The sequence below is a fragment of the Aotus nancymaae genome, unplaced genomic scaffold (genome assembly GCF_030222135.1).
Source record: "Aotus nancymaae isolate 86718 unplaced genomic scaffold, 86718_ANA_hifiasm-v0.15.2.pri h1tg000079l, whole genome shotgun sequence".
NCBI lineage: Eukaryota > Metazoa > Chordata > Mammalia > Primates > Aotidae > Aotus > Aotus nancymaae.
In genome coordinates this window covers 23,774,907-23,800,365 of record NW_026988494.1, presented here as the reverse complement: position 1 = coordinate 23,800,365, position 25,459 = coordinate 23,774,907, and the positions used below count along the sequence as shown (strand labels likewise).

The 25,459-nt window shown below is 40.2% G+C and overlaps 3 protein-coding genes across 5 annotated transcripts in view; 2 read left to right on the top strand and 1 right to left on the bottom strand.

Annotated features, from left to right (window-relative positions):
• Positions 1-6,350, top strand: part of KCTD9 (potassium channel tetramerization domain containing 9) — a 30,698-nt gene extending 24,348 nt beyond the window's left edge. Inside the window, exons 10-12 of the mRNA XM_012435334.2 lie at positions 256-361; positions 1,044-1,177; positions 4,229-6,350. Coding sequence (XP_012290757.1) covers positions 256-361; positions 1,044-1,177; positions 4,229-4,345 — 357 coding nt within the window. The 3' untranslated portion in view covers positions 4,346-6,350. The remainder of the gene's footprint in view (positions 1-255; positions 362-1,043; positions 1,178-4,228) is intronic.
• Positions 6,351-6,432: 82 nt separating this feature from the next.
• GNRH1 (gonadotropin releasing hormone 1) lies at positions 6,433-15,174 on the top strand. 2 transcript variants are annotated; one of them, XM_012435277.2, is made up of 5 exons: positions 6,433-8,191; positions 9,474-9,527; positions 11,168-11,309; positions 12,816-12,911; positions 14,976-15,174. In XM_012435277.2, the coding sequence occupies exons 3-5, from the start codon at positions 11,169-11,171 to the stop codon at positions 15,015-15,017; spliced, it is 279 nt and encodes a 92-aa protein (XP_012290700.1). In that variant the 5' UTR covers positions 6,433-8,191; positions 9,474-9,527; position 11,168; the 3' UTR covers positions 15,018-15,174. The 2 variants fall into 2 exon arrangements, with proteins under 2 accessions (XP_012290700.1, XP_012290698.1); XM_012435275.2 differs by having other exon boundaries at positions 6,433-11,309.
• Positions 15,175-17,799: 2,625 nt separating this feature from the next.
• The window catches only part of DOCK5 (dedicator of cytokinesis 5), a 219,379-nt gene continuing 211,719 nt past the window's right edge, over positions 17,800-25,459 (bottom strand). Inside the window, exons 49-52 of one of the 2 annotated variants that reach the window (XM_064368698.1) lie at positions 24,191-24,365; positions 23,402-23,540; positions 22,141-22,244; positions 17,800-21,595 (exon numbers count right to left, since the gene is read on the bottom strand). In XM_064368698.1, the coding sequence (XP_064224768.1) occupies positions 21,491-21,595; positions 22,141-22,244; positions 23,402-23,540; positions 24,191-24,365 (523 nt within the window). In that variant the 3' untranslated portion in view covers positions 17,800-21,490. The remainder of the gene's footprint in view (positions 21,596-22,140; positions 22,245-23,401; positions 23,541-24,190; positions 24,366-25,459) is intronic. The other variant, XM_064368699.1, reaches the window with a different exon arrangement.

The following is a 25,459-nucleotide window of genomic DNA, read 5'->3' as shown; positions in this document are numbered from 1 at the left end:
TCTCTTGACCTCATGATCCACCCGCCTCGGCCTCCCAAAGTGCTGGGATTACAGGCTTGAGCCACCACGCCCGGCCAATGTTCCCAGTTCTTACTGGGTTTAATTAGAAAAGCCTTTATTGTAAACAGAAAATAATTGATTATGAGTGTGTTGAGTTGAGCCCTTTCCCTTTTTCTATTTTTTTCTTTTACTGTTTGAGCTAATTTGAACAAAATTATGAACCTCATAACCAGGACTTTTCTCTTTTCTTTGCAGTGTGCAAATCTCCAGGGAGTCAAGATGCTCTGTTCTAATGCAGAAGGAGCATCCCTGAAACTGTGTAATTTTGAGGATCCTTCTGGTCTTAAAGCCAATTTAGAAGGTGAGATCCTATCTGTAAATAGCTATTTATGGAGAAAGGAGACCATAAAGGAAAAAGCCCTGGAAAATAATTGTTAGGGGTGAAACAGGATAGCTATAGGGGATATATTTCTTCTGTCATCATATTTGGAGAACTTCCAAAGAGGTAGATACCTCCATTTGGTCTCAATCAAATGCTAATCCAAACTGAGGACTTAGAAGAAATAAAGCCTCAAAAATTAAGGTTTTAGTTGGAAAATTAAATATCAACATCTTAAACTTTCAAATGGAATAAAATGTTCTTATACTGGCCAAAAGGAAAAATTTCATATGCATAAAGCCAGGGAATTTTAAATAATCGTTTTAGATTTAATATATTGTTTCTTAGTTTGTTATTGTTATATCTGTGACTGACCACTTTGTTTACTTGTATAACTCCCTTATAAACCTGTAGAGGCACATTATGAAAGTGCTAACTATCATAAAACAGAACTAAATTTATTCCTTCAAAAGTATTGATGAAAGCATTCTTTCATCAGTGAACTCTTTATATATATGTTTGTTGAGAGACAAGATTTTAGATTTATTTCCAAAAGTTAAAGTAGGCTGTCATTATTCACCCCCATTAAGTCATCTTGAAGTTTTATTGAAGGTGGATAACTATATTTTTAAGTTAAGCTACTCCCAGAATGTGTTCACTCTAGGTGCTAATCTGAAAGGTGTGGATATGGAAGGAAGTCAGATGACAGGGATTAACCTGAGAGTGGCTACCTTAAAAAATGCAAAATTGAAGAACTGTAACCTCAGAGGAGCAACTCTGGCAGGAACTGATTTAGAGGTGAGTTCACCAACATTTTAAGAGTTTTTATTACTCTAAACTTAATAAGTATTTCATGCAAAATTTATTGAAATCAAAACAAAGTAGTTGGCTGGTAAAACTGCCAGGTAACATGCCAGGACAGCTGGAGGGATGTTTTCCTTTGATTTGTGTGTTTACACAAATAAGAATTCCAGAGCAGGATTCACTTACCTATGTCATAGATGCCACTTGTGGATTGGAAGACTCATCTGACATTCAGTCTAAGTTGATTTCATTTCTCTCCTTTTCCTGGAGTTTTTCTTAAGTAAATAAGTTTGATAGATGCGTTATTAATCTAATATATTGCATTTTCCATAAAAAATAATTCTGAACAGAATTAAATAGGCTAGATTACTTCTTAAACTACTTAAGAAATTTAAATGATATCCAGGTTTGACATCAGGTTCAGGAAAAGTCTATTTAACATTCGAGCCATGTTTTTTGGTTTTCAGCTTGAGATTATAATTTTGCCTACTCATCTTTTTCATAAGAATTGTATTTGTATGTCTTCTTAATTTGCCAGTTTAGCTACCAGACTCGATAGCTGTTGATAGGTCTACACCAGCACCATCCAGTAGCACTTAGTGCAGGAGGGACACGTTCTATATCTGTGCTGTTCAGTATAGTAGCTACTAGCCATAGATAGCTGTTGAGCACTTGAGATGTGGCTAGTGCAGATGAGAAATTTATTGTTAAATTTTATTTAACTGTAATTCATTTAAATTTAAGTAGCCACATGTGGCTGGTAGCTATGAAATCCGGCATAAATTGGATTGCAGAGAACAGTGTTTCAAATTTTAGCTTGCTGTTAATTTATTTTCTCAATGCTTTTGTCTAGATCTCTTGATAGCTGTCAGTAGCAGAGGAGGAGGCCTCTTTCAACCTGAAGGCAAAACGAATTGACCCAAGATTATAATCCTATCACAAGCACAATTATTTATTATTTGTTACATTACTTCCATCTAAGATTATATTTTTTTCCTAGGTTTTAGTTACTGTGTAGTCAGTGTGGCTTAGCAGCAAAAACCTCCCTCTGTCTAACTGACTGCAAAGACTGATAAGATTGACTATTGAGGGGAGAGCTGCTGACATCTGTTCTCCTAACAGGTTATGTTTAGTCACCCTTCTGACCATTCTCCCCCTATCATATCCAGGGACTTAACTAGAATCTCTGTCTTATCTATCACGCTGTGATCTCAAGAGAAATTAAGAGCTGGGCCCAGTGGCTCATGCCTGTAATCCCAGCACTTTAGCAGGCGGGCAGATCACCTGAGGTTGGGAGTTCCAAACCAGCCTGACCAACATGGTGAAACCCCCGTTGCTACTAAAAATACAGAAACTTATCGGGGTATGGTGGCACATGCTTGTAATCCCAGCTACTCTGGAGGCTGAGGCAGGAGAATCTCTTGAACCTGGAGGGAGGGGGAGGGTTCAGTGAACCGAGATAGCGCCATTGCACTCCAGCCCGGCAACAAGAGCAAAATTCCATCTCAAAAAAATTTTTTAAAAAACTAAAAGAAATAGCTTCAAATTGTGGTAGTTATACTACTCTGTACATCTATCAAAACTCATTGTATTATATGGGGCTTTAAAAAGAAGGGCAGTTCCTTGCTATAAAAATACTAGGTCTAGGGAATGGAAAAATCTGTTTGGGGCTTTAAAAAGAAGGGCAGTTCCTTGCTATGAAAATACTAGGTCTAGAGAATGGAAAAATCTGTTACACAATTTGATTAAGTAAAAGCCCCATCTCATGCCTTTTGTTGTTGTTGTTGTTGTTGTTATTCTCGGATCACAGTAAAATTGTTTCAACAATCTTTATCACCTTGGGGCCGGGTGCAGTGGCTCACACTTGTAATCTCAGCACTTTGGGAGGCCGAGGAGGGCAGATCACTTGAGGTCAGGAGTTTGAGACCAGCCTGGCCAGCATGGTGAAATTTTGTCTCTACTAAAAATACAAAATATTAGCCAGGCATGGTGGCAAGCACCTGTAATCCCAGCTTACTCGGGAGGCTGAGGCAGGAAAATTGCTTGAACTGGGAGGTGGAGGCTGCAGTGAGCCAAGATTGTGCCACTGCATACCAGCCTGGGCAACAAGAATAAAACTCCTCTAAAAAAAGAAATTGTGTGTGTGTGTGTGTGTGTGTGTGTGTGTGTGTGTGTGTGTGTGTATATATATATATATTACTATGTTAGAATCCATTCTGTATTTTAAATCAATGGTCCCCAACCTTTTTGGCACCAGGGACCAGTTTCATGGAAGACAGTTTTTCCACAGACCAGGGTTAGGGGGTAGTTTTGGAATGATTCAAGTGCATTACATTTATTGTGCACTTTATTTCTACTAGTAGTATTACATTGTAATACATAATGAAATAATTACATAACTCACCATAATGTAGAATCAGTGGGAGCCCTGAACTTGTTTTCTTGCAACTAGACAGTCCCATCTGGGGGTGATGGAAGATAGTGGCAGATCATCAGGCATTAGATTCTCATAAGGAGCGTGCAGCCTAGATCCCTGGCATGCACAGTTCACAACAGGATTCACTCTCCTGTGTAAATCTAATTAATGCCTTGGTCATCCAACAGGAGGTGGAGCTCAGGCTGTAACTTGAGCCATACAGGGAGTGGCTTTAAGTACAAATGAAGCTTCATCTACTGCTGACCTCCTTGCTATGTGGCCTGATTCTTAATAGGCCGTGGACCTGTATGGGTGTGTGGCTCAGGGGTTGAGGACCCCATGTCTCATTAGAAAATATGCAAGCACAAGTAACATGCTTCCTCGTTAACCTTTGTTTATACATATTTATGGTGATCAGCCTGAACATTAACTAGAAGTAACAAATACAGATAGAAGATAGAAGAACATCTTACTTTAGGGTGGTATATCATGAGAAGTTTTCCAGAAATTAACTGAGTTTTATTATATAGGAACATTTTCCTAATATGCCCCAGAAATTGTTTTGAGAGGAAATAGATAAGGCCTGAAATCTCCACATGAATTACATGAGTATTGTTTTCATCTTGCAGAATTGTGATCTGTCTGGCTGTGATCTTCAAGAAGCCAACCTGAGAGGGTCCAACGTGAAGGGAGCTATATTTGAAGAGATGCTAACACCATTACACATGTCACAAAGTGTCAGATGAGAATTTTAGGGGCTGGAGGAAGATGTACAAGATGAAAATGTTTTCCTTACCACTTTTCTTTCTCCACCCACTCAGTTGTCTAGAAGAAATAACACTGTAAGGAAATTTAAAAAAAACATTTAGAGGATTACGCTTGTTCTCAGCGGTGCATAAGGGAAAAAATTGACTTTTTTTCCATATTCTGATTTTTAACAGAAAAGCACTCATTTAATAGATGTAGGGAAACTAGATATTGCTGCCTTTTGAACGGGGTAGGGGGGTTTACCTGGTTTTATGACCAGGAATAGTATCTATTATATTTGCTTTTAAATAGGCATGATGTGGAAATACCATCTTGGTTTGAGATGCATTTGAGGATTTTAATTTATGGAAAGCACAACATATGCAATTATATTTATTGAATACCTAGATGCAGTATGGATATTTAAATTGTTAAAACTTTATGAAAACTTTGAAAAGGTTGTTCAGGTTTATAAATAGCTTTAGTGACGCCTTCCCTCTTTAAATACCTGTCACACCATATGAATATGGTGAGACTGGACTCCCTAAGACTCTTTTCAGGTTCATTTTTATAAAGTTTACTTTTAAGAACAAAACAGTAGTTAAATTAAAGTAATATCCAGTTCTTACTGATTGAGACAGAGTGGAAAGAAAGACATCGTTGTACATCACTCATTGCAAAGGTACAGTGGAACTCCAGATGGAGGAAGAACTTACCTATCACTACAACACTTAAAAATGAGCATTTCTCAGAATTTCATTCTAGGCAAATTCCACTCAACACCAGACCAAGCAATTCTGTCTATTTACACTGTTAGCCTAATTTTCTCATACAATCAGCACAAACATAGGAAGATACTTCAAAACCAAAAAACCAAGGTACATCATTAATATTCATTTAATTCAAATACCAAATAGTTTTTACATAGGGCCAGCTTAGAAATAGACACTAAATCTAGATCTGCTGCAATCAAAGCTTATACAATATGAATGAATATGGTAGAGTTGCCTGTTAAAAGGCATCTAATATAATTGCAGCTAGAACCCTATAGTGAGGAATGAGGAATTTTAAACAGACATTTGATGATTATAGCCACTAGAAAATGCATATAAAGTAAAAATAAAGGCATTTGGCTGGTCCAAGATGTAACAATCAGTCAGCACCTGTGATTCTTTAACTTATTTTATTTTTATTTTTTTTAAACAAATGTTAGCCCAATTTTCTTGAGTCATTATCTCTCTGCAACAGCAGAGGAAGGGGCTGTACCTCCCTACTAATGACCTGGTGTCCTTACGTCTACCCCAAGAGCAGGGATATTAGCTGTGTCCAAATGGGTTCTGAATTCTACAGACTCATCAACATGAGGCAAGGAATCATTGAAAACCACTTTTGTCTCCTTTGGGAGAATGACATATCTTTAGTATTTACGTAGCTTATTCTTCTATATCTATATATGCAAAGCTTTCCTTAACAGTAAAGGGTACATATGCATAGTGGGAGGAGATCAGACCTTTACAAGTGAAGGAAAGCAACTTCAGAAATGAATTATTTTCTTTGCTTTATTATTTTTACCAAGACAGAGAAGTATTGTATTGAGAGATAATCTATTTTCATAATCAATATGTGCCTAAATTATATTTAAATCATTTCACTCTGTACTATATTTTCAGGAATTATAGAATGTGTTATTCATTCACTTAAAGGTACCTCCGTAGAAATAACCTAAAACTGCAGAAGGATCTGAAAGATCTAAACATGGTGTGCTTAGAAACTGCAGATTTTAGATCTAATGTATACTGCATTAATAAACAATATAAAGTGTTGAAAAGGAGTTTCTTTTCTTGCTTTTGAAAATCATCACTTTCTGTATTTTGCTTACATTTCTTCAATATGTATTGACAACCAGCCCTGTGGTTCTGGGTAGCAAAGGAAATACAGTATAACTTAATTTGTTATGGATTAGTCTTTTTGAAAGTACCATTAAATTTATTTCTTTAAACATGATTATTTTTATCATTCTTTTTAAAATACACCATCCTAACATAAACCTTATGAATTCTGAACAAAAGACTGCCTCCCCAAGAATTCATTTAATTTGTTTGTGTTAAATTCATCACTCTTTAGGTGATGAATATTACCAGTTAGCTTTATTAGACTGGATAAATAGTATACCCCCAAAGCATTTTTTGCCTGATAACTAGGATAGAGAATTTTAAGGAAGGAGGAAACTGTCAAAATAGTAAAACTGGCCAGGCGCGGTGGCTCACGCCTGTAATCCCAGCACTTTGGGAGGCCGAGGCGGGTGGATCATGAGGTCAAGAGATCGAGACCATCCTGGTCAACATGGTGAAACCCCGTCTCTACTAAAAATACAAAAAATTAGCTGGGCACTGTGGTGCGTGCCTGTAATCCCAGCTACTCAGGAGGCTAAGGCAGGAGAATTGCCTGAACCCAGGAGGCGGAGGTTGCGGTGAGCCGAGATCTCGCCATTGCACTCCAGCCTGGGTAACAAGAATGAAACTCCGTCTCAAAAAAAAAAAAAAAAAAAATAGTAAAACTTCCATTAACCCTAGTGATGAAACATGTCTGTACACATAGGTAAAAATACAGTTGTTGGGATGACAGGGAAAAGGTTTTAAATCTAAACTAAACTAGCTAGATTATCTGCATTAACAAAATTTGGTACTCAAGTAACTGTCTAAGCAATACTATCTATTGTAGTCTAGTTCTTTCAACTACAGTCTCAAGGAAATTTTAGTAGAAAATCTTATAAATTCAATATTCTTATGAAGAGTTCAATTATAAATCAAACTTGGAATATTTTCTCTTCATTTTATGACTTGTGTGTGTACTGTAAATCTGGCCTGTATCATCTTTAAATCATCTTTAATATATTAAAAAAAACTTGGAATTGCATTAAGTCCCCAAGGAAGAAGTACCTTTAAAATTAAAAGGTTCCTTACCACAAAGAAAAGTGGTTACATTATTTCAGTATAAAGCACCTTATCCAAGGATTAATTCCCTGAAACCCTTTCACAACCTGATTAGACATGTCAGCAGGAATTAACCTTGAGTGCTTCCTGCTGAGATTCTACATTAGGGCAAGACAAAATTTTTCATTTCTGTTATTTCAGTGAAATTATGAAATCATCATAATAACTTTTAGGTGTTTTGATATTGATGAAGCAGTTTTTTCTCTAAAGCCATTCTTTCAAATTTAGAAAAAAATATGAAAACTATAAAATCTAATTATTTAAACCCAATTACATTTAAGTTTTTGGTAAATTGACCTAACCATAGAATCCTTAAATGGTTTAAAGTCTGTCATTCAATATCAAAAACTCATTAATTGCATAGTTGTTTGATAACCTATTTGGTGCTATAGAAAGTAAGACAAAACAAAGTTGACTCTTGCCTTGAGATCTGTGTGACCTAAGACAATGCTAATGGAGACTTTAAGGACATACAGCATATTTAATGAATTCATAGACCATGTTTGTGATGGTTAATACTGTCAACTTGGATTGAAGCATGCAAAGTACTGAATCTGGGTGTGTCTGTGAGGGTGTTGCCAAAGCAGATTAACATTTGAGTCAGTGGGCTGGGGAAGGCAGACCCACCCTTAATCTAAGTAGGTACCATCTAATCAGGTGCCGGCAAATATAAAGCAGGCAGAAAAACATGAAAAGGCTAGACTGGCCTACCCTCCCAGCCTACATCTTTCTCTTGTGCTGGATGCTTCCTGCCCTTGAACATCAGACTCCAAGTTCTTCAGGTTTGGGATTCATACTGGCTTTGCTTGCTTCTCAGCTTGGAGATGGCCTCCTGTAGGACCTTGTGATCATGTGAGTTAATACTTAAACTCCCCTATATATATGTGTGTGTGTGTGTATATATGTGTTTGTGTGTATATATATACATTATATATTAATCATATATATATATATATATCAGACAGAGAAAGATCAGTTCTGTCCCTCTAGAGAATACTGACTAATACAATGTTGTTGTGTTCATCTTAATAATTTCAAAGCACTTGTCAAAAATTTAATGCTAACTGATAGAAATAACCTACAAGAAATCTAATGAGGCCTACTTACCCAGGGATAAGTGATTCACCTGACAATAGGCTTCACAAGTCTTAACTCCCATTTTATTAGTCGTATCCAGAGACCACATTTTCTGTTTAAGCAATACTTAGGTGCACATCTCTCAGCAAACACAAATCAATTGGACAATTTAAACTAGCACTATTCAACCATAATGAACTCTTGTTGAAAAACAGTCTGTCCCTAGTTGTATATTGTAGCGAGAAGAGATTCCAATCTTCATGTTAGAATGGCACCTATATGAGTCAAAATGTCTAAATGAAATAATTTACGTGGAGCAAAGTCAAATACTTATGTTTTATTTTTAAATTATCCTCTATTTGCAATTATAAAGTGTATCCCCCTCTCTGTCCTCTTACGAGGGCTAGACAGCCTCCACAGAGACGGCTGGGACAAAGCAAGGGTAAACTTAGGTAAGACACCATTTCTTGTTACTCTGAAATCCCTGCAAATGTACTTATTCCAGAGGACACTGGGCAATGACTGATAGGGTTTAGCATCCTACCTGAGGGGAAACTGCCAATCCCAGCTGTAAAAACTTAGCTAATATAACAGGATTTACAGCCAATTGTACATGAAAGTTTAATTCTGTGTCAGATAAAGCATATCTTTGACGCAGAAATAGAGACAGCATTAGGACTTATCTGGTTAAAAGGTTTTTGCCATTCATTAATTCATTCAAACCTATGCTTACTGAATACTGACTAAATGCCAGGGGCTTATTAAGAGACATTAAAATAAGATGGGATCTTTGACTATTATAGGTTTCAGCCTAGGGCTAAATTAGGAGAAGACAACAAGGTATTCAAATAAATGTAATTAAGAGTAATGGTTCTGTGTGTGTGTGTGTGTGTGTGTGTGTGTGTGTGTCCTTGAGGTTGCATCTCTAGGGTGGAACAGCTATAAAATTTTGATAATGATCCATTTTGCAGGGCTATTGTAATGAGCGCTCTTATACATGTGCTATATATTAAATAACTATAATTTCTCATCTTTCTGTTCCCACTTCCCTTAACAGTGGTTTGCATATTTAATTCAATAAGCATCTACTGAAATGAACTGATCAGTTGATGTAAGTATGCTCAATATGGTGTTGCTCTTGGTATTTGTTTCTTGCCTTTTTGATGCTTTAGAAGGCTTTCAAAGTAAGCAGGGAACGTGATGAGTAGATGAGGGAATTTTCAAATACATATTATCTGATTTAGGATCCTACATGAACTTGGTATATACTGTCAATAATCACTTATTTAAAAATCAGATTTTTAAAACGGGAAGCAACTCTTTGATCATCTAGTCCATCTAGTCTACATCCTTCCTTTTACAAATGAAGAATCCAAGAACCAGAAGCTTTCAGACATCCTGACTCAATGTCCTGTATTGATTGCGTAGCCTCCTTTGTGGAAGTTATGTATGCATTTGACTTCACTTAATCTAAGACATTTATTTTCCTTGAACTCTTGATAGGTCTGCTGGTTTCCTCAAGGGAATCCAACCTAGCTGGATTTTAATCTCTTTGAATTGTGGCCTCAGCTATAAAAGTTTTAGCTGAGGTTTTAATGGCTGCACTTAAGTAAATTTAACATACACCAGGGGGTGTTCCAATTATATACACCATTAAAGGGCTTTATGTGAGGATTTGAAAAAATTACCATTAAAAAGAAAGCATAGTCCCTGTGCAGTATAATTTACCAGCAGGAAAGATTTCAATGTCCTGGAAAAGTTCCCTATAAAAAGGAAGCTAGGAAATTAGAAAAGTCACAGTACTCAACATACTTCAAGGGGACCTTGAAGGATTTTTGCCTCTAAGAAGCTCTCTGCCTCTAAACAGGTAAAAGTCTGTATTATTTCTAGCACGAGTTTTTCTTTTTTAGATTGCATGCTATTGTATGTCTACAGGGCATTTGACAGCCCAAGGACTAGATCCTGGTGTGACAGTATCTAATGAAGTTCTGTCCTTCACTGTCCTTGCCATCACCAGTCACAGAGATCCAGCCTTTGGGGAATCCCACAGCTTATGGACCAGTATTTGATTTAGTCTTTAGCCTCTTTGCCATCAAATGAAAATTAACTTGGAGACACATTTCATTAGATAATTTCAGGTCCACTTGGCTAGGAAGGCATCTGGTCTGGGACTAACTACTCGAACACTGTTGAGTCCTCTCTCCTACAGATGGTCCAGCCAGCAGTAATGTTAGGAAGATTGAAGGATAAACAGAAAAATGTCATTAGTACCATGGGGTAGCCATTTAATGTCAAGCAACTTTATATTAGTCAGATTCCTAGTAGAAGCTACTTTTCTTAACAGATGGCTCAGTTCCCTTTAGCTCAGCAATGAAAGAGTTGAAGACCAATCCAGAGCAAGGGGAATGTTAAGCCAAAAATGGTGAATTTGATAAGGGATAAATTATGGGGTTTGGATAACCAAACAATAAAAGTATAGCCCGTTTTAGTACTAAAAGGTCCTGAACACGTGAGCTTAAAGTACTTATTTTGTCCCCAGTGACTAAGAAACTCAAGGCAAACCAGCAGGTGTTGCCTTGAGTTTCTGAGTTTCTTGAGACTGAGTTTCAGCGTCTGTGTGTAAAAACGGTGACTCTGACTTCGTCCTCTGCAAGGTTAATGATAGAAATGCTAGCCGTTTCACAGAAGAGGTCTTTAGTTTCTACTCAAACTTGTGTGGATCTAATTTGATTGTGCATTCATGTGCCTTAGAATGGAGCTGATTCCAAAACTCCTAGCTGGCCTTATTCTGCTGACTTTGTGTGTGGCGGGCTGCTCCAGCCAGCACTGGTCCTATGGACTGCGCCCTGGAGGAAAGAGAGATGCCGAAAACGTCATTGATTCTTTTCAAGAGGTAAGTTTCTCTCAGCTTCAGAATAAGACACAGCTATTTGATTCAATTTAACTATATTAAACATTCAGGATGAGCCCCAATGGCAATGTTCTATGATGTTGTACCCTAGATACTCCAGGTGAGATAAGGCACTTACAAAGTAGAAGTCCTATTCCTACTTTCAGTTCAGAAGGGATTGAAGAAACAAAAGAGCCAGAAAAATTCCAAAAGAATAGCAACAAGTATGAGATAGTACATCATACTCTGAGTGTATGGAATTGCTAAAGGAATTAGAAACGATCGGATAGGGTCAAGGTCTGTATCAGAAGATGATTCATTGGGATTTGGAAAAAAAAGTTAGAACTTATTTTTTTTTCTCATTCATCTTTTAAAAATATCTATGATATTAGATCAGTACATCTGTATAATTTATGAATGAGTATCCTTATCAAGGATGCACACCCTAAAATTTCTTTTCACTGATAGGGGCACTTAAGCAAAGTTGGAGACTAGTAGAATACAGGAATTAGCAAACTCAAGATGATAAAATAGTACAGTGGAAAACATGCTGGATTTAATTTCATATAGGTTAGATTATAGGACAGCACAAACACTAACATGTGGTACTTGCTTTTTTGTTTTTTGGGGTTGTTTTCTGAGACAGGGTCTTGCTGTGTTACCTAGGCTGGAGTTAAGTGGCACAATCACAGCTCACTGCAGCCTTGACCTCTTGAGCTTGAGGGATCCTCCCACCTCAGCCTTCTGCATAGCTGGGACCACAGGCATGCACTATCATGCCCAACTAATTTTTACATTTTTTTTATAGAGATGGGGTTTCCCTATGTTGCCCAGTATGGTCTCAAACTCCTGGGTTCAAGGGATCCTCCCACCTTTGCCTCCCAAAGTGCTGGGAGGTTTTTTATTTATAAAATATGACCTCTCAGGGTCATGGAGGGAGAGAAGCCATCTTTGTTAGCTGATTAACCCAAAAAATAACCCAGGGCTAAGAATGGGAAAAATTTTAAATCATTTCATTATCATTGGAAAGAAATATCTGTTTTTTGAAAAATAATAAATATAATTTAGTATTAAAGAAGCCCCAGAATCTGAAGCCTCTTTTCTGCAGGTTATACATGAAACAAATCTCATTTAACTATGACATGTTTAGTAAAACCTAGAAAATAAAAACCAACCCTTTTTACAACTATAAACTCTTAGGGGTTTTTTGTTTTTTTGTTTTGGGTCTCTCATGTCTCTCATGAGACTCAAAGCACCTTGTCATCTCTAAGGGGAAAATATGATCTCTTCTCACTGTCTCCATTATGTCCAGATCCCCATGCCATTCTGTAGAAATACCAGATGGCAGATCTGTGTGCTTAAAGTCCCTATGCTAATCTTACAACTTTCCCAGTCCCCTTCAGCCCCACAGCCCCCTTGACCCCACTCTCCACAATTTTTTGGTGGAAACAGAAAACACCATTTCATTTCCTTATCTACATCTCAAAGAATTACATTCTCTTTCTTCAGATAGTCAAAGAGGTTGGTCAACTGGAAGAAACCCAACACTTTGAATGCACCATGCACCAGCCACGTTTTCCCCTTCGGGACCTGAAAGGAGCTCTGGTAAGTTAAAGTGATCATAACATAGAGCTTTAGATGTAGATAGGCCCTTGGGGATCACTTAGGACAGCCACCTCCCAGCCACTGCCAGGCTTATGTTCTTGACTCCTGTGGTACCTCCTGTGGTAGGACTGTATTTCATGACAATCCCAGTCCATAAGACAACACTGGGGGCTGAAACGTTTTTGTTTTCTTTTCTGAAGTTGAATTGAAACTCTCTATAAATTTTATCTGTTAATCCTGGCTCTAGCCTTTGGGATAACCAACAAAACAAATTTCTTCCCACTGCTGGATTTCAGTTCTTCAAGTATTATCACCAAACACCCTAGACTACTCCTCTCCAGGCCACTCCACAGCCCTCCACCTGATCCTGCAACTGTACTTTATATTACATGGGTTTCTAGAACCCTGGGGAATATAGACATGAGAAACGCTGATCTAGATGGGTTTTTTTCTCCTTTGGAATGAAAAATGCCAACGTTTTCTGATAGGACTATACCACCTCCAAATCCCCCCCACCCCAAATGGAAATACACTAATCATATTAAGTTTTTGATGAAAAAATATAAAGAGAATTGGATGTATAAATTGAATCTTTTTAAAAAATTATTTGTTGGCCGGGTGCGGTGGCTCAAGCCTGTAATCCCAGCACTTTGGGAGGCCGAGGCGGGTGGATCACGAGGTCAAGAGATCGAGACCGTCCTGGTCAACATGGTGAAACCCCGTCTCTAATACAAAAAATTAGCTGGGCATGGTGGTGCATGCCTGTAATCCCAGCTACTCAGGAGGCTGAGGCAGGAAAATTGCCTCAACCCAGGAGGCGGAGGTTGCGGTGAGCCGAGATCGCGCCATTGCACTCCAGCCTGGGTAACGAGCGAAACTCCGTCTCAAAAAAAAAAAAAAAAAAAAATTATTTGTTGAGACAGGATCTTGCTCTGTTGCCCCAGCTAGAGTGCAATGGTGCACTCAATGCTCACCACAGCCTCAACCTCCCAGGTTCAAGCAGTTCTCGAGACTGCCTCAGCCTCCCTAGTAGCTGGGACTATAAGCACTTGCCACCACACCCAACTGATTTCATTTTTTAGTTTTTTGTAGAGACAGGGTCTATGTTGCCCAGGCTGGTCTCGAACGCCCAGCCTCAAGTGACCCTCCCAAAGTGCTGGGATTAAAGGTGCGAGCCACATTGCCTGACTTAAGTTGAATCTTGGATTCAATGTTGATATTCTCTGAGCTCTATTGTCCACTTATTTGAAGCAATCAGAAGGCATTACAGTTAATTATCAGTTACACCTAGGAGCTGGGAAAGCCCAAATAAGTCATATATAAAAATAAGCTGTAATTTTAATTGTCTCCAGTGACTTCAACTTAATATGCCCACAAGACAAAGAAAAAAGTGGGCTGACATGTTTATTTCCTTTTTCTAATCTTGCTTATCGCATTACAAAAATAGCAAGCACTGAAATTTGCCAAACATGGTATTATGAAGAAATTGAAGCAAAGGCTGGTTTAAAAGCGAAGTAGTTGACTGTAATATTTTTTCACTTCCTTCCTCACAGCTCATCCTTAAACTATTAATGTAGATTTTATGTATATTAAGTAGCTTAAAAAGACCCATTCGGCTGGGCGCAGTGGCTCATGGCTGTAATCCCAGCACTTTGGGAAGCTGAGGTGGGCTGATCACTTGAGGCCAGGAGTTCAAGACCAGCCTAGCCAACAGGGCGAAACCCTGTCTCTAATAAAAATACAAAAATTAACCAGATGTGGTGGTACATGCCTGTAATCCCAACTACCAGAGAGGCTGAGGCACGAGAATCATTTGAACCTGGAACGGGGAGGTTGCAATGAACTGAGATTGCACCACTGCACTCCAGCCTGTGCGATAGAGTGATAAAGCGAAACTCTTATCTCAAAAAAACAAACAAAAAAACAACTTACTGTGTCTCCCTAGAGTAAAAATCAAACAGACCAATTCCTTCTAGACAGATACTTTGGAAATTAAAATGTCAAAAATGTAATGAAATTCAGCTGGTAAAGTCAGCCTTGATATATTTGTTATGTATTTTTCAGGAAAGTCTGATTGAAGAGGAAACTGGGCAGAAGAAGATTTAAATCCACTGGGCCGGAAGGAGTCACCATTACTAACGTGACTAACGTATAATTCCGACATTGACATTTATAACCCACTAAATACCTGTAAATTGTCTTAATTTCAGAAATCCTTATACCAAGTCACACACATTCCATAATAAAGTGCTGTGTTGTGAATTAAGTGGCATACATGTTAAATCTTTCTCCAACTCAGAACTCTGGGGGAAGGGGCACTATAAGCCCACCAAAGGGAGCCCTCCACATGTGTATACAGGTGGCAGATGGGAAGGCAGAGGAGATAAAGTGTCTGTTGTTAACAAAAGAGATCTCAGGCTCCCTCAAAAAGGAAAAGACTTATGCTAAGAAATTTGAACAGGGGTGACAAACATCCCGGGGCGGGGGGAACAGCCCCTTTTTAATGCAAATATTTGCTACAGCACAATGATCAATTTCCCAAATACCTTCATTGGAAGAGTCTCTAAAGTGGAATCAAATAATTTCTTCACTCCGTCTTTAGTAAAATTAGGCAATGATGTGATCCACAATCTGCTTTATGAAACAAAAGCAAAACTGCATTATTAATACATGTGAGCAAGATGAGAGGCTTCCATTAGCTAATTACTCAGTGACTTTTTTTTAATGAAAACAGTATATTTTACAATCTTCACATTACTTAACACATTAACAAAAAGCAACACACTCACTTAACTTACACATCTGCTTGAAGCATTGGATTTCCCTAGCCCAAGTTTGTCTTTGGGACAATTTCTTTAGGGGCAGCTGCGAGCCTCCTTTGAATAGGATAAAAAGATGCTCATCCAACTGCCTGATGCTGATGTTAGAGACTTTCAGGAGGTACCCTTGATCCTCAAATGGCCCAAATTACTAAGGAGGAGGAGGAGAGTGAAAATGGCCCCTGTGGAGCTAAGCATGGTAGCTCACACCAGCAGTCTCAGCTACTAAGGAGGCTGAGGCGGAAGGCTTGCTTGAGCCCAGTTTGAGGCTGCAGTGAGCCATGACTGCAACACTGACTAGCTTGGGCAACAGAACAAGACTCCGTCTGAAAGCTGAAAATGGTCTCCTTATAGAAATCATAAACACTTCCCTGAATCTGAGTAACTCTAACTCATCAATGTAGCTTTAAGGAAAAAAAAAAATCCTAAGCTTTTTATAATAAAGGGTAGGGAAATATATCAAATGATATATTTAATGAAATGAGTTCTCAAATATATATGGCTTTAAATGAACAAGTAGTAAAAAGAATGGTTTGAAAATAGTTCATTATAGCAAAACTTTTAGAATTTGCAGTAGCTTACAGACGATTACAAAAAAGCCAAGAATCACTACATAAGATAATAGCACTTAGATCTGGACAGAGGAAGACACTTCATAGTATTTCTCTATGGAGATCCTAGAGCCAAAAGATTACCCAGGTCTGTCAGTTTAGTATTTAGGGCCCAAATGCTGGGGTGTTTTTAAGAAGCAGTGATTCCTATAAATTACATGAACACAGTGAAGCACTATTGCTTCTAAAAAGCAAAGCACTGGAACACATTTTTTTTTTTTTTTTTGAAATAGGATCTCACTTTGTCACCCAGGCTGGAGTACAGTGGCATAATTACAGCTCACTGCAGCCTTGACCTCCTGGGCTCAAGTGATTCTCCCACTTCAGCTTCCCCAGTAGCTGGGACTACAGGCATGCATCACCACACCTAGCTAATTTTTATTTTTTGTAGAGATGGGGTCGTACTCTATCGCTCAGGCTGGAGTGCAGTGGTATGATCATGGCTGACTGCAGGTTTGACCTCCCAGGCTCAAGCGATCCTCCTACCTCAGCCTCACAAGTAGCTGGGAGTATAGGCATGCACCACTGTGACGGCTAATTTTTTTTAAATTTTTTGTGGAAACAGGGTCTCACTCTGTCACCCAGGCTGGAGTCCAGTGGCATGATCAGGGCTCACTACTGCTTCGACCTCTGGGGCTTAAGCAATCCTCCTGCCTTGGCCTCCCAAAGGGCTGAAATTACAGGCTTGAGCCACCGCTCCTGAACAGAACAGGAGCGGTTTTTCTTTTCTTGGGGGGATAAAAATCATAAGCATAAGCTCAGGACTAAACAGTGGTGCTAATAAAGGTGTGACTGCCCCTTCCCTCTTTCCAACTTGACCCACCACTAGCAAGGGATTTTATGAAACACACCTTAAATACCAATTTTCTAAAGTCTTATTTCCTTTATGTGGTGGTTTTTCAACCTTGGCGTAACATTGGAATAACATGGGAGGGACTTTAAAGAAATATGGATGCCTGGATCTTACTCCCCACACCCAGAAATTCTGATGTAATTGGTCTGGGAGTGGCCTCTCCTCAGGTGATACAAACATTTAACAATTTTAGAACCAGTTCCTATCATTTTCATCTAAGTTATTTCATGTAAGATATCCCCTTTAACCTTTTTATTTCTCTTTACTTGTCTAAATATCTCTGGGGAATGGGTAAAGAACAGAACCTATGTACATTAAATGAACTGCTATCAGAAAGTTGTCAGGCAGGATGGCAAAAAAATAGATGGAAGGGGTGAAAAGAACCAAGCGGTTTGTAATTTTTCTTATTTCCAAGCAAAGATGACTCTGAGACCCCACAGTGCAGGTTTAGCCTAACAGGACCTGTAAGGAAACAAGCCAGAAAAATGCTGGGTGTAACGTGTCGTCAAGGAGGCATGGATAAGGAAAAACTGCAAAGTTCAGGAATGAGTTCATTTCATTAAAATAACGGCAATAACAAACTAAACACACAATAAACTTTAAAATACATTTCCATTTTTAATTTAAAAAATAAATAACAGCAAATCTGAACAAAATCTTCCTACTTCAATGCACATCTTAACTGTCCATGTTTGAAACCCAGCTAGTAACAAAATCATGGCAAAGGCATTTTTGACAAAGTTTAGATGAACAACTCACAAAATATGGCGAATAGATGAGTTTGAACAGCTGATACTGCAAATCAGCCTTGGCTAGATCCTAGGTGTCAGAGGGAAGTCCTGAATTTCCTTTCGTAGATTAGAATTGATAGTTCAACTCTCAACCCACCCAAACAGAAACTTACCTTTTCCAATTTAATTGTAAAAGCCAGACACTGCAACTTCTGACTCCCTGGTTCAAGAGATTCTCCTACCTCAGCCTCCCCAGTAGTGGGGATTACAGGCATGTGTCACCACGCCCAGCTAATTTTTGTATTTTTAGTAGAGACGGGGTTTCAGCATGTTGGCCAGGATGGTCTTGATCTTCTGATCTCATGATCTGCCCACCTCAGCCTCCCAAAGTGCTGGGATTACAGGCGTGAGCCAAAATAAGAAATCAGCCAGTGACATAGGGGCAACTAGAGGAGAAGGACTCTTCCAGCTTGCAAAGAGTAAACAAAGGTAGATTGTTGTCTCAAATCCTGCTTTACATCTTGTTTTTCATTATGAATTTGCAGTGTGGCTGCAGTTTTTAATGGGTTTCCCTGGCAGGAGAAAATGACTGCAATTCTGGAATCAAAAGGTTAAGGTGAAGCGGGAGGAAGCACCCCATGGCCCAGCAATCTTATTTAGGGTTTCATTTTCATCTGGTACCACTCCAGTTCCAATCCTACAGCACACCAGAGTGAACTGTCTTTGTATATTTGAATACGCTCAACTGCTACATATCAAGGGCGAGTATCATGAGTGGCATTCCATAAAAACTTGATATATGTTGAATAAAACAATTCTTTTTAAAAAGTCTCAAAGCAAGACAAGTCACTAGAACAGAGATAGAGGAAAAAAAGATTTAAAAACAACACCTCCAACCATACACCAGGATTCACAAAAGTGGTGGCCATTTTAGGACTCATTTCAATGTCTTTCAATGTTCTAGAGAGTTCTTAGCAAGAAAAACAAAGACCAAGCCTCTTTTTTCCTCCCTGCTCCTTATCTCGCTATATTTAATGTAATCATGAGGTGTTTCTCTGCAGTCCTCCTCTTTGACTTCAGGACAGACATTACTTATGACTTTTTGTCAAATTTGACTTCCGACCCAACAGCTTCCCCAAAAAATGAACCTTCCATCATCCGCTATAATCTCTTAGTCACAATACTACCTGGAATCCCTTTTGTTCAGGCAGGAGAGAGCTATTATTTCCATTAAGGTAGAAAGGGAATCATATGGAGTAACATGTTCTATTAAAAAGAGAAGGTGTCCAGATGTATCCTAGCTTCCGAGCCTCTGCTCAAAGACCAGGCTATGGGACTCATTTCTACTGCTGTGGAAGGACAGCCTTGAGGTTTGTTTTTTTTTGGTGACCCAGTTTATATCTTTCTATTTTAATGGCAGCCTGTAAAATAGACTGTGGTACAAATCTCCCCAAGCTGGTCTGCTGAGTGACTTCTCAGAAGTCGTGCCAGGCTCTAGGTAAGCCCTACATGTCCTTTCTGTTGGCTCCTCCTTTCTCTACAGCTTAAGTTCTTTCCAGGTAAAATCCTCTTGAGTTCTTATTAAGTTTGTCTCTAGTCATAAATAATCATGTAAAAGACTCCAAAGGAAACCACCATTTGGAGAAGGACCATATGTGCAGAACTAACTGGCACTCACATTCCAAATTACCTTGGAAGAAAAAAAAAGTATCAGTAATGCTTTCAGAAAGTTCCAGTTCTTACTCAGGCCTAGCAGAGAAAAGCAATGACCATCATGTGAGTATCTCTTCCCGTAATTCATAACAACTCATGCAGGAGGCATTATCCCCATTCTGAAAGGTAACAAAATGAAGACTCTGATAATTTCAAATAATTTGTGTGTGTTTGCAAAGTTAATAGATGTCATAGCTGGGATTTGAAACCAAATGGGTTTAATTCCAAAGCCAGTGATGTTTCCATGCTAGCACACTGCAGGTTCTCCTGGATGGGGGGAAAGGATCACCTTTCTGAAAGGTGATCTGAAAGCTTTCTGCTTCCTTGCCCTTCATGATGAACTGAAAGGGTGGCGGTGAAACAGGAAACACAGAGAATCAGGCAGGCAAATGCCAGCTCTGACAGCGGAAATCTCTTTCTCTGCTCTCTTCACTTCCTTAGTGGAAAGGACTCTGGGCAAGGTTGTGGAAGAGACCACTATCGAGCTTCCTCCAGTGATGACCTTTGGATTCACAGTCAAAAAGCTTTCTGCTTTGCCACAAGTGTCTCAGTAGCATAGAAATATCTGGGACATTTCAAATATTGTTCCAACCGGGAGTAAATATTAAAGAGTTTGTCCTGAGTTGTCTTCTAGAAGTTACCTGGGTATAGCCTAATTCAGCAAGCTGGGTTATTAGAATCTGTAGTACAATTTTCTGTGTGTAGCCTCAATTTCCTTACCTACTAAGTAAGGGGGCTGGTTGGTTGATCTTTGAGGCTTCCAGCTCCAAATGTCGAAAACTTCATGTGGCTATTTATGTATGTAATATTTGGTCACCTAAATCACTCCATTTTTTTCTTCTGAAAGGAATACGATTAGTACCATTAGCAAGTAATCAAATTAATTCCACAATCAAGAAGAATAAATAATGGAAGGGAGATATTGCACTGTATTCTCCAGGGTAAAATCAGGTAGCAGATGGGGCTGCTGAGTCATCCAAATGGGGTCTGGAAAAGAAGCTGCTGAATCCGACTGCTAAGTCCCTTGTAGCCAGTGATTTGCGCTCAGACGAGGTAACAGGACAAAAAAAACCGCATGTGCAAAAGGAAGAGCTTCAAAGAAGTCCATAGGGAAGGAGTGGCTGCAGTGCGTAGAAAGCTATTAGTCAGGAGTGTGGTGGGAGAGGGAGACGGCAGCTGTCCCGTGCCACGAGAAGATGGAAGATGGGAGGACGCAAGAACTCAGGGCTCACATTTGAGTTCATGCTCTTTCAATAATGACAGCCACACGTACCTGAAAGCAGTCGACTTCCATTAAAAACGTGTGTTCTTTTCCTCAAAGGAGACACAGTCGACATCAGAAAGATATGATTATTTCAGCTACCAAAGTGTATTTGATGTCCATATCTTCCAAGATGCAATATGGGATGGGATGGATGTGTTTGCACGAGAAAAATACCGAAGTCTCAAGCACAGCTTTTCATAAGCAAAGCAAAAAATTCTTCCAAGGAGTAGATTACAGGCGTTGCTCCACCATCAGCGTGGAAGAACTCGTCCAGGCTTGTGCAGACCACCGTGTCTCTGCGGTACAGGCTGACATTTAACAATGGTGAATGCGATCTCCTCTTTGAAACATTCAGAGGATGTGGCTGTTCTGGAATTCCAGGTGGACTGGAAGGGAGGTAACATGGCCTCAAACATCTATCAAAGAGAAGCTTTTGGAAGAACATAACTGGTTTTGAGCTGGTAAATGTCATCCCAGATCAGGAAACGCAGTCAGCAGGGAGCCCCGTGGAATGAGGACACTGGCTGGAGGCCAGTTCTCAGGCAGCAGCTGTCTAAGGCACTCTGTGTTGTAGAGAGGGCAAAATCCTTACTGGGATGCAGGCTCGGAAGTAGGGATGCCAGACTTCCGAGCCTTTGGAGGTGGAGGAGGTGGTGCTTTGGCTTCTCTTCGGACAGGCAGTGGGGGAGCGAGCTGCAGGAGCAGAAACACAAAATTAGAAGCAGGTCTTAGTTTTCTTCCCAACTCTGCCTTTTCCTCCCATTTCCCACATTCTGCTTTAGCTTCTCATTGATCTGAGTTTATCTACCCATGCTTTGCAAGGTGAAATGGAAAACTACACTGATTTGTCCTCGTTTCCCGTGAGCTAATCACACATACACACACACACACACACACACACACACACTCTCTATTGCACTCCAGCCTGGGTGACAGAGCCAGGCCCTGCCCCCACCCCTACCCCACCCCCCCAAAAAAGTGAACTAGAACTCACAACTTATTTCACAGGTACCCAGGATGAGGGACAGAGAACACCTGCTCTACCTTTATCATCTGCTTGAATGTCTGTCCTTCCCACTGAAAACTTCTCTATCTCTTGTGGTTTCAGGAATGAGCCAAGAATCGACTGCAGTGACAGGTCTATGAGCAAACCTGCCCACTACAAAGCCTGGAAAACCTGATGCTGCCTGCCAGGAGTGGCACTCCCTGGTCATAGTTGCCAGCTGTGGTTTCCCTACCTCGGTGGAGTTCCTCTGGCTGCCCTCATAGGGCTTGCTTTTGGGGGGTGGTGGCGGTGGGACAGGAGTGGCTGCAAGTCCATCTGTCTGCAACGATGGGGAGCCTAGAAATGACACAAAGGGCACACGGGCAGAGAGAGGCACTGAGCAAGGAAACTCACAGAAATGCTGCTGGCACCGTAACACCTAAGCCAACCTGGTCAACCAACTTGTGAAAGCCACATTCTGTGGTTTCTGTAGATAGAATGAAGACTTCTCACCCCACATTACACAGGTAATGCCCTCACCAGAAAGTTTCAAGAGCTTCACAAGATGTTCTGAAGCAAACACTTTATTTTTTCTTCAGGGTTTTGCAATTAAGCTAAACATAAGAACATTTTCTGGAACGTATGGTATTATTCTGTTCTCTGATAGAGCCCAAGTGCTTAGGAAAATATTCACTTCCCCCAGGAAACTGTAACTGATTCACTCCTGGTTGACAACTGTCTCCCATCTGGCTCTGATAAACCTATCCCTCCACCATGTCTCTGGACTATGGGTACCTTGCAGTTCTTCTCACGTGTTGTGCACTGCTGGTTCCCCAAGCCAGACTGTAAGCAGTAGATGGAATGGGTCTATTTCTAGTCCCTGTTGAGGTCTACCTAACCTAATGGTTAGCTTGTAAGTTACTTGTTATCTGTCTAGTCCTAGAGCAGATCTGTCTCATTTATACCTTCACAATTATAAAATGGACACTAACGCCCTTTGGATCACTCTCCAGAAAAGTGTTTTTTTTTTTTTGAGACCGAGTCTTGCTCTGTTGCCCAGGCTGGAGTGCAGTGGTGCAATCTTCGCTCATTACAACCTCCGCCTCCCGGGTTCAAGCAATTCTCCTGCCTCAGCCTCCTAAGTAGCTGGGATCACAGGCGCATACCACCACACCTGGCTAATCTTTATATTTTTTTAGTAGAGATGAGGTCCTTCCATGTTGGCAAGGCTGGTCTCAAACTCCTGACCTTGTGATCTACCCACCACAGCCTCTCAACGTGCTGGGATTATAGGCGTGAGCCACTGTGCCCGGCTTATCCAGAAAAGTTTAATGAGTCCTAGTGGCCAGCTTGCCAAACTCCAGTCCAACTGTATTATACCCACGACCACTGAATTGAACCAGTTTTACAATGGTCTTACATATGTTGTGGCTGGTTTAGTTACAGACCACCCAGATTCATACACATACTCCATATCCTAGTGTAAAGACTGTAAGGGATATAGGAAAACTTACTTAGGGTCCTGGTGGCTTTGGGAGTGAGTGGAGGTGGTCTCAAGGGCGTTGACTGAGGAGGTGAAGAACCGTGAAACGGTGAGAGCCGATTATCCACCAACTGGAGACTCTTTGGCCTTTGTGCTTTTTTGGCTGGGCTCTAGAACCAGAGAGAAAAAGACAGCAAAACATTTTCACAGTGAGGAAGGCTGAGCTCAACAATGCTCTCAACAGCCTTGTCTTCTGAGCAGACACTTGGAAAGGACTTCAGGAGCGATTTTTAAACTTGCTACATTGTCATATGGTGGGCACCACCGACCAGGCACTAACGAGAACCACTGAACCACAGATGACTTCCTGGCTGGCCACAGGCCTGATTTCCATCACAGTTGGGCTGTGTCACTTAAGTTGGAAATAAGCCACCCTGATTCTCAGGAAAACGTGGTCTTCCCACATTTAACAACTTGTTGTGGCTTATGGAAGAAAAACCTTTTTAAAAAATTAAAGAAGAGAAATGACAATGTTTGCACTGACCCAGGGGACAGAGTGGTGACAACCACAGCTCTAAGTATCAACCCACATGTTTACATTGTAGGTACAAGATTTTCACCAATACTGATTTATGGACTGGAACTCCTTGGAATGTGCCTTCCTTACCACAACCTGCGGTCTATCACTAACCCAGGCTGCTCAGTCCTGAGACAAGCCACAGCCCAGCTTCAATCTGGGAGGGGATGGAGACGTGCCTGGATCCAGGGAAGGTGGGGGCAAGCCTCCAGAGATTTCTTTTTCTCTTTTTTATTTTTTTACCATCAAATCAGGTTCTGGCGCTTTCTCTGCAATGACCTGGGACTTGCTGAGACTCCAGTCTTTTCTCTTACACTTGCTGATTCGGTTCTCGCTGTTCTCCTCTTTGAGGGACAGATCTTCAGCTCTGGCACCTGAAGAGGCCCTGCGCTCCAAAAGTGGCTCCAGGATTGAGCTACTGGCCAGGAACAAGGACAAACATCACAAACACTGATCACCTTGCAATCAAAATTCACGATGAAAGTACAAGCAGTTATGACTCTTCAGCCTACTTTTCTTTTCTTTTTTTTTTTGAGAAAGGGTCTTACTCCCATCATTCAGGCTGGAATGCAGTGGTGGGATCACAGCTCACTACAGCCTTGACTTCTGAGTAGCTGGGACTACAGTGTGCACCACCATGCCCAGCTAATTTTTTTTTCTTTTTTTTTGAGACAGAGTCTTGCTCTGTCACCCAGGCTGGAGTGCAGTGGCATGATCTCGGCTCACTGCAACCTCCACCTCCCGAGTTCAAGGGATTCTCCTACCTCAGCCTCCTGAGTAGCTGGGACTACAGGCATGCGCCACCACTCTAGGCTAATTTTTGTATTTTTCAGTAGAGATGAGGTATCACCACATTGGTCAGGCTGGTCTCTATCTTTTGACCTCATGATCTGCCCACCTCAACCTCCCAAGGTGCTGGGATTACAGGTGTGAGCCACCACATCTGGCCAATTTTTTGTAATTTTTTTTTTAGTAGGGATGGGGTTTCACCATGTTGCCCAGGCTGGTCTCAAACTCCTGGGCTCGAGTGATCCTCCTATCTCGGCCCTCCCAAAGTGCTAAGACTAGGGGCATGGACCTATGACTTCACTCTGATTCTAAATCTAAATTTTTAATTACAACTGAACAAACATCTCAAGGTGTTAATGTACAGAAACAAGACCATCAGATGACTGGATGAAAATATTAGTGAGTATCTTATCCCAGGAAGAGAAGGTCTTAATTCAAATTTATAGACAAAGACAGAATCCCGATTCAATAGATGTCTTTATATAGTGGGTAACAGCACAACTCTGGAGCCAGATAGCCTGTGTTCAAACCCTACCCACAAACTACATACTACTAGAATGTAGTAATGTAGATGACTATATTCTAGAAGTAATCCCAGCACTTCTAAGAATGCATCCTAATAGGAAAGCTACATGTACAAATATGTTTGCTATAATTTTTAATAAAAATATATTCTACACTGATACAAGTTACATATTTTGTATTAAAATCTATAATGAAGTT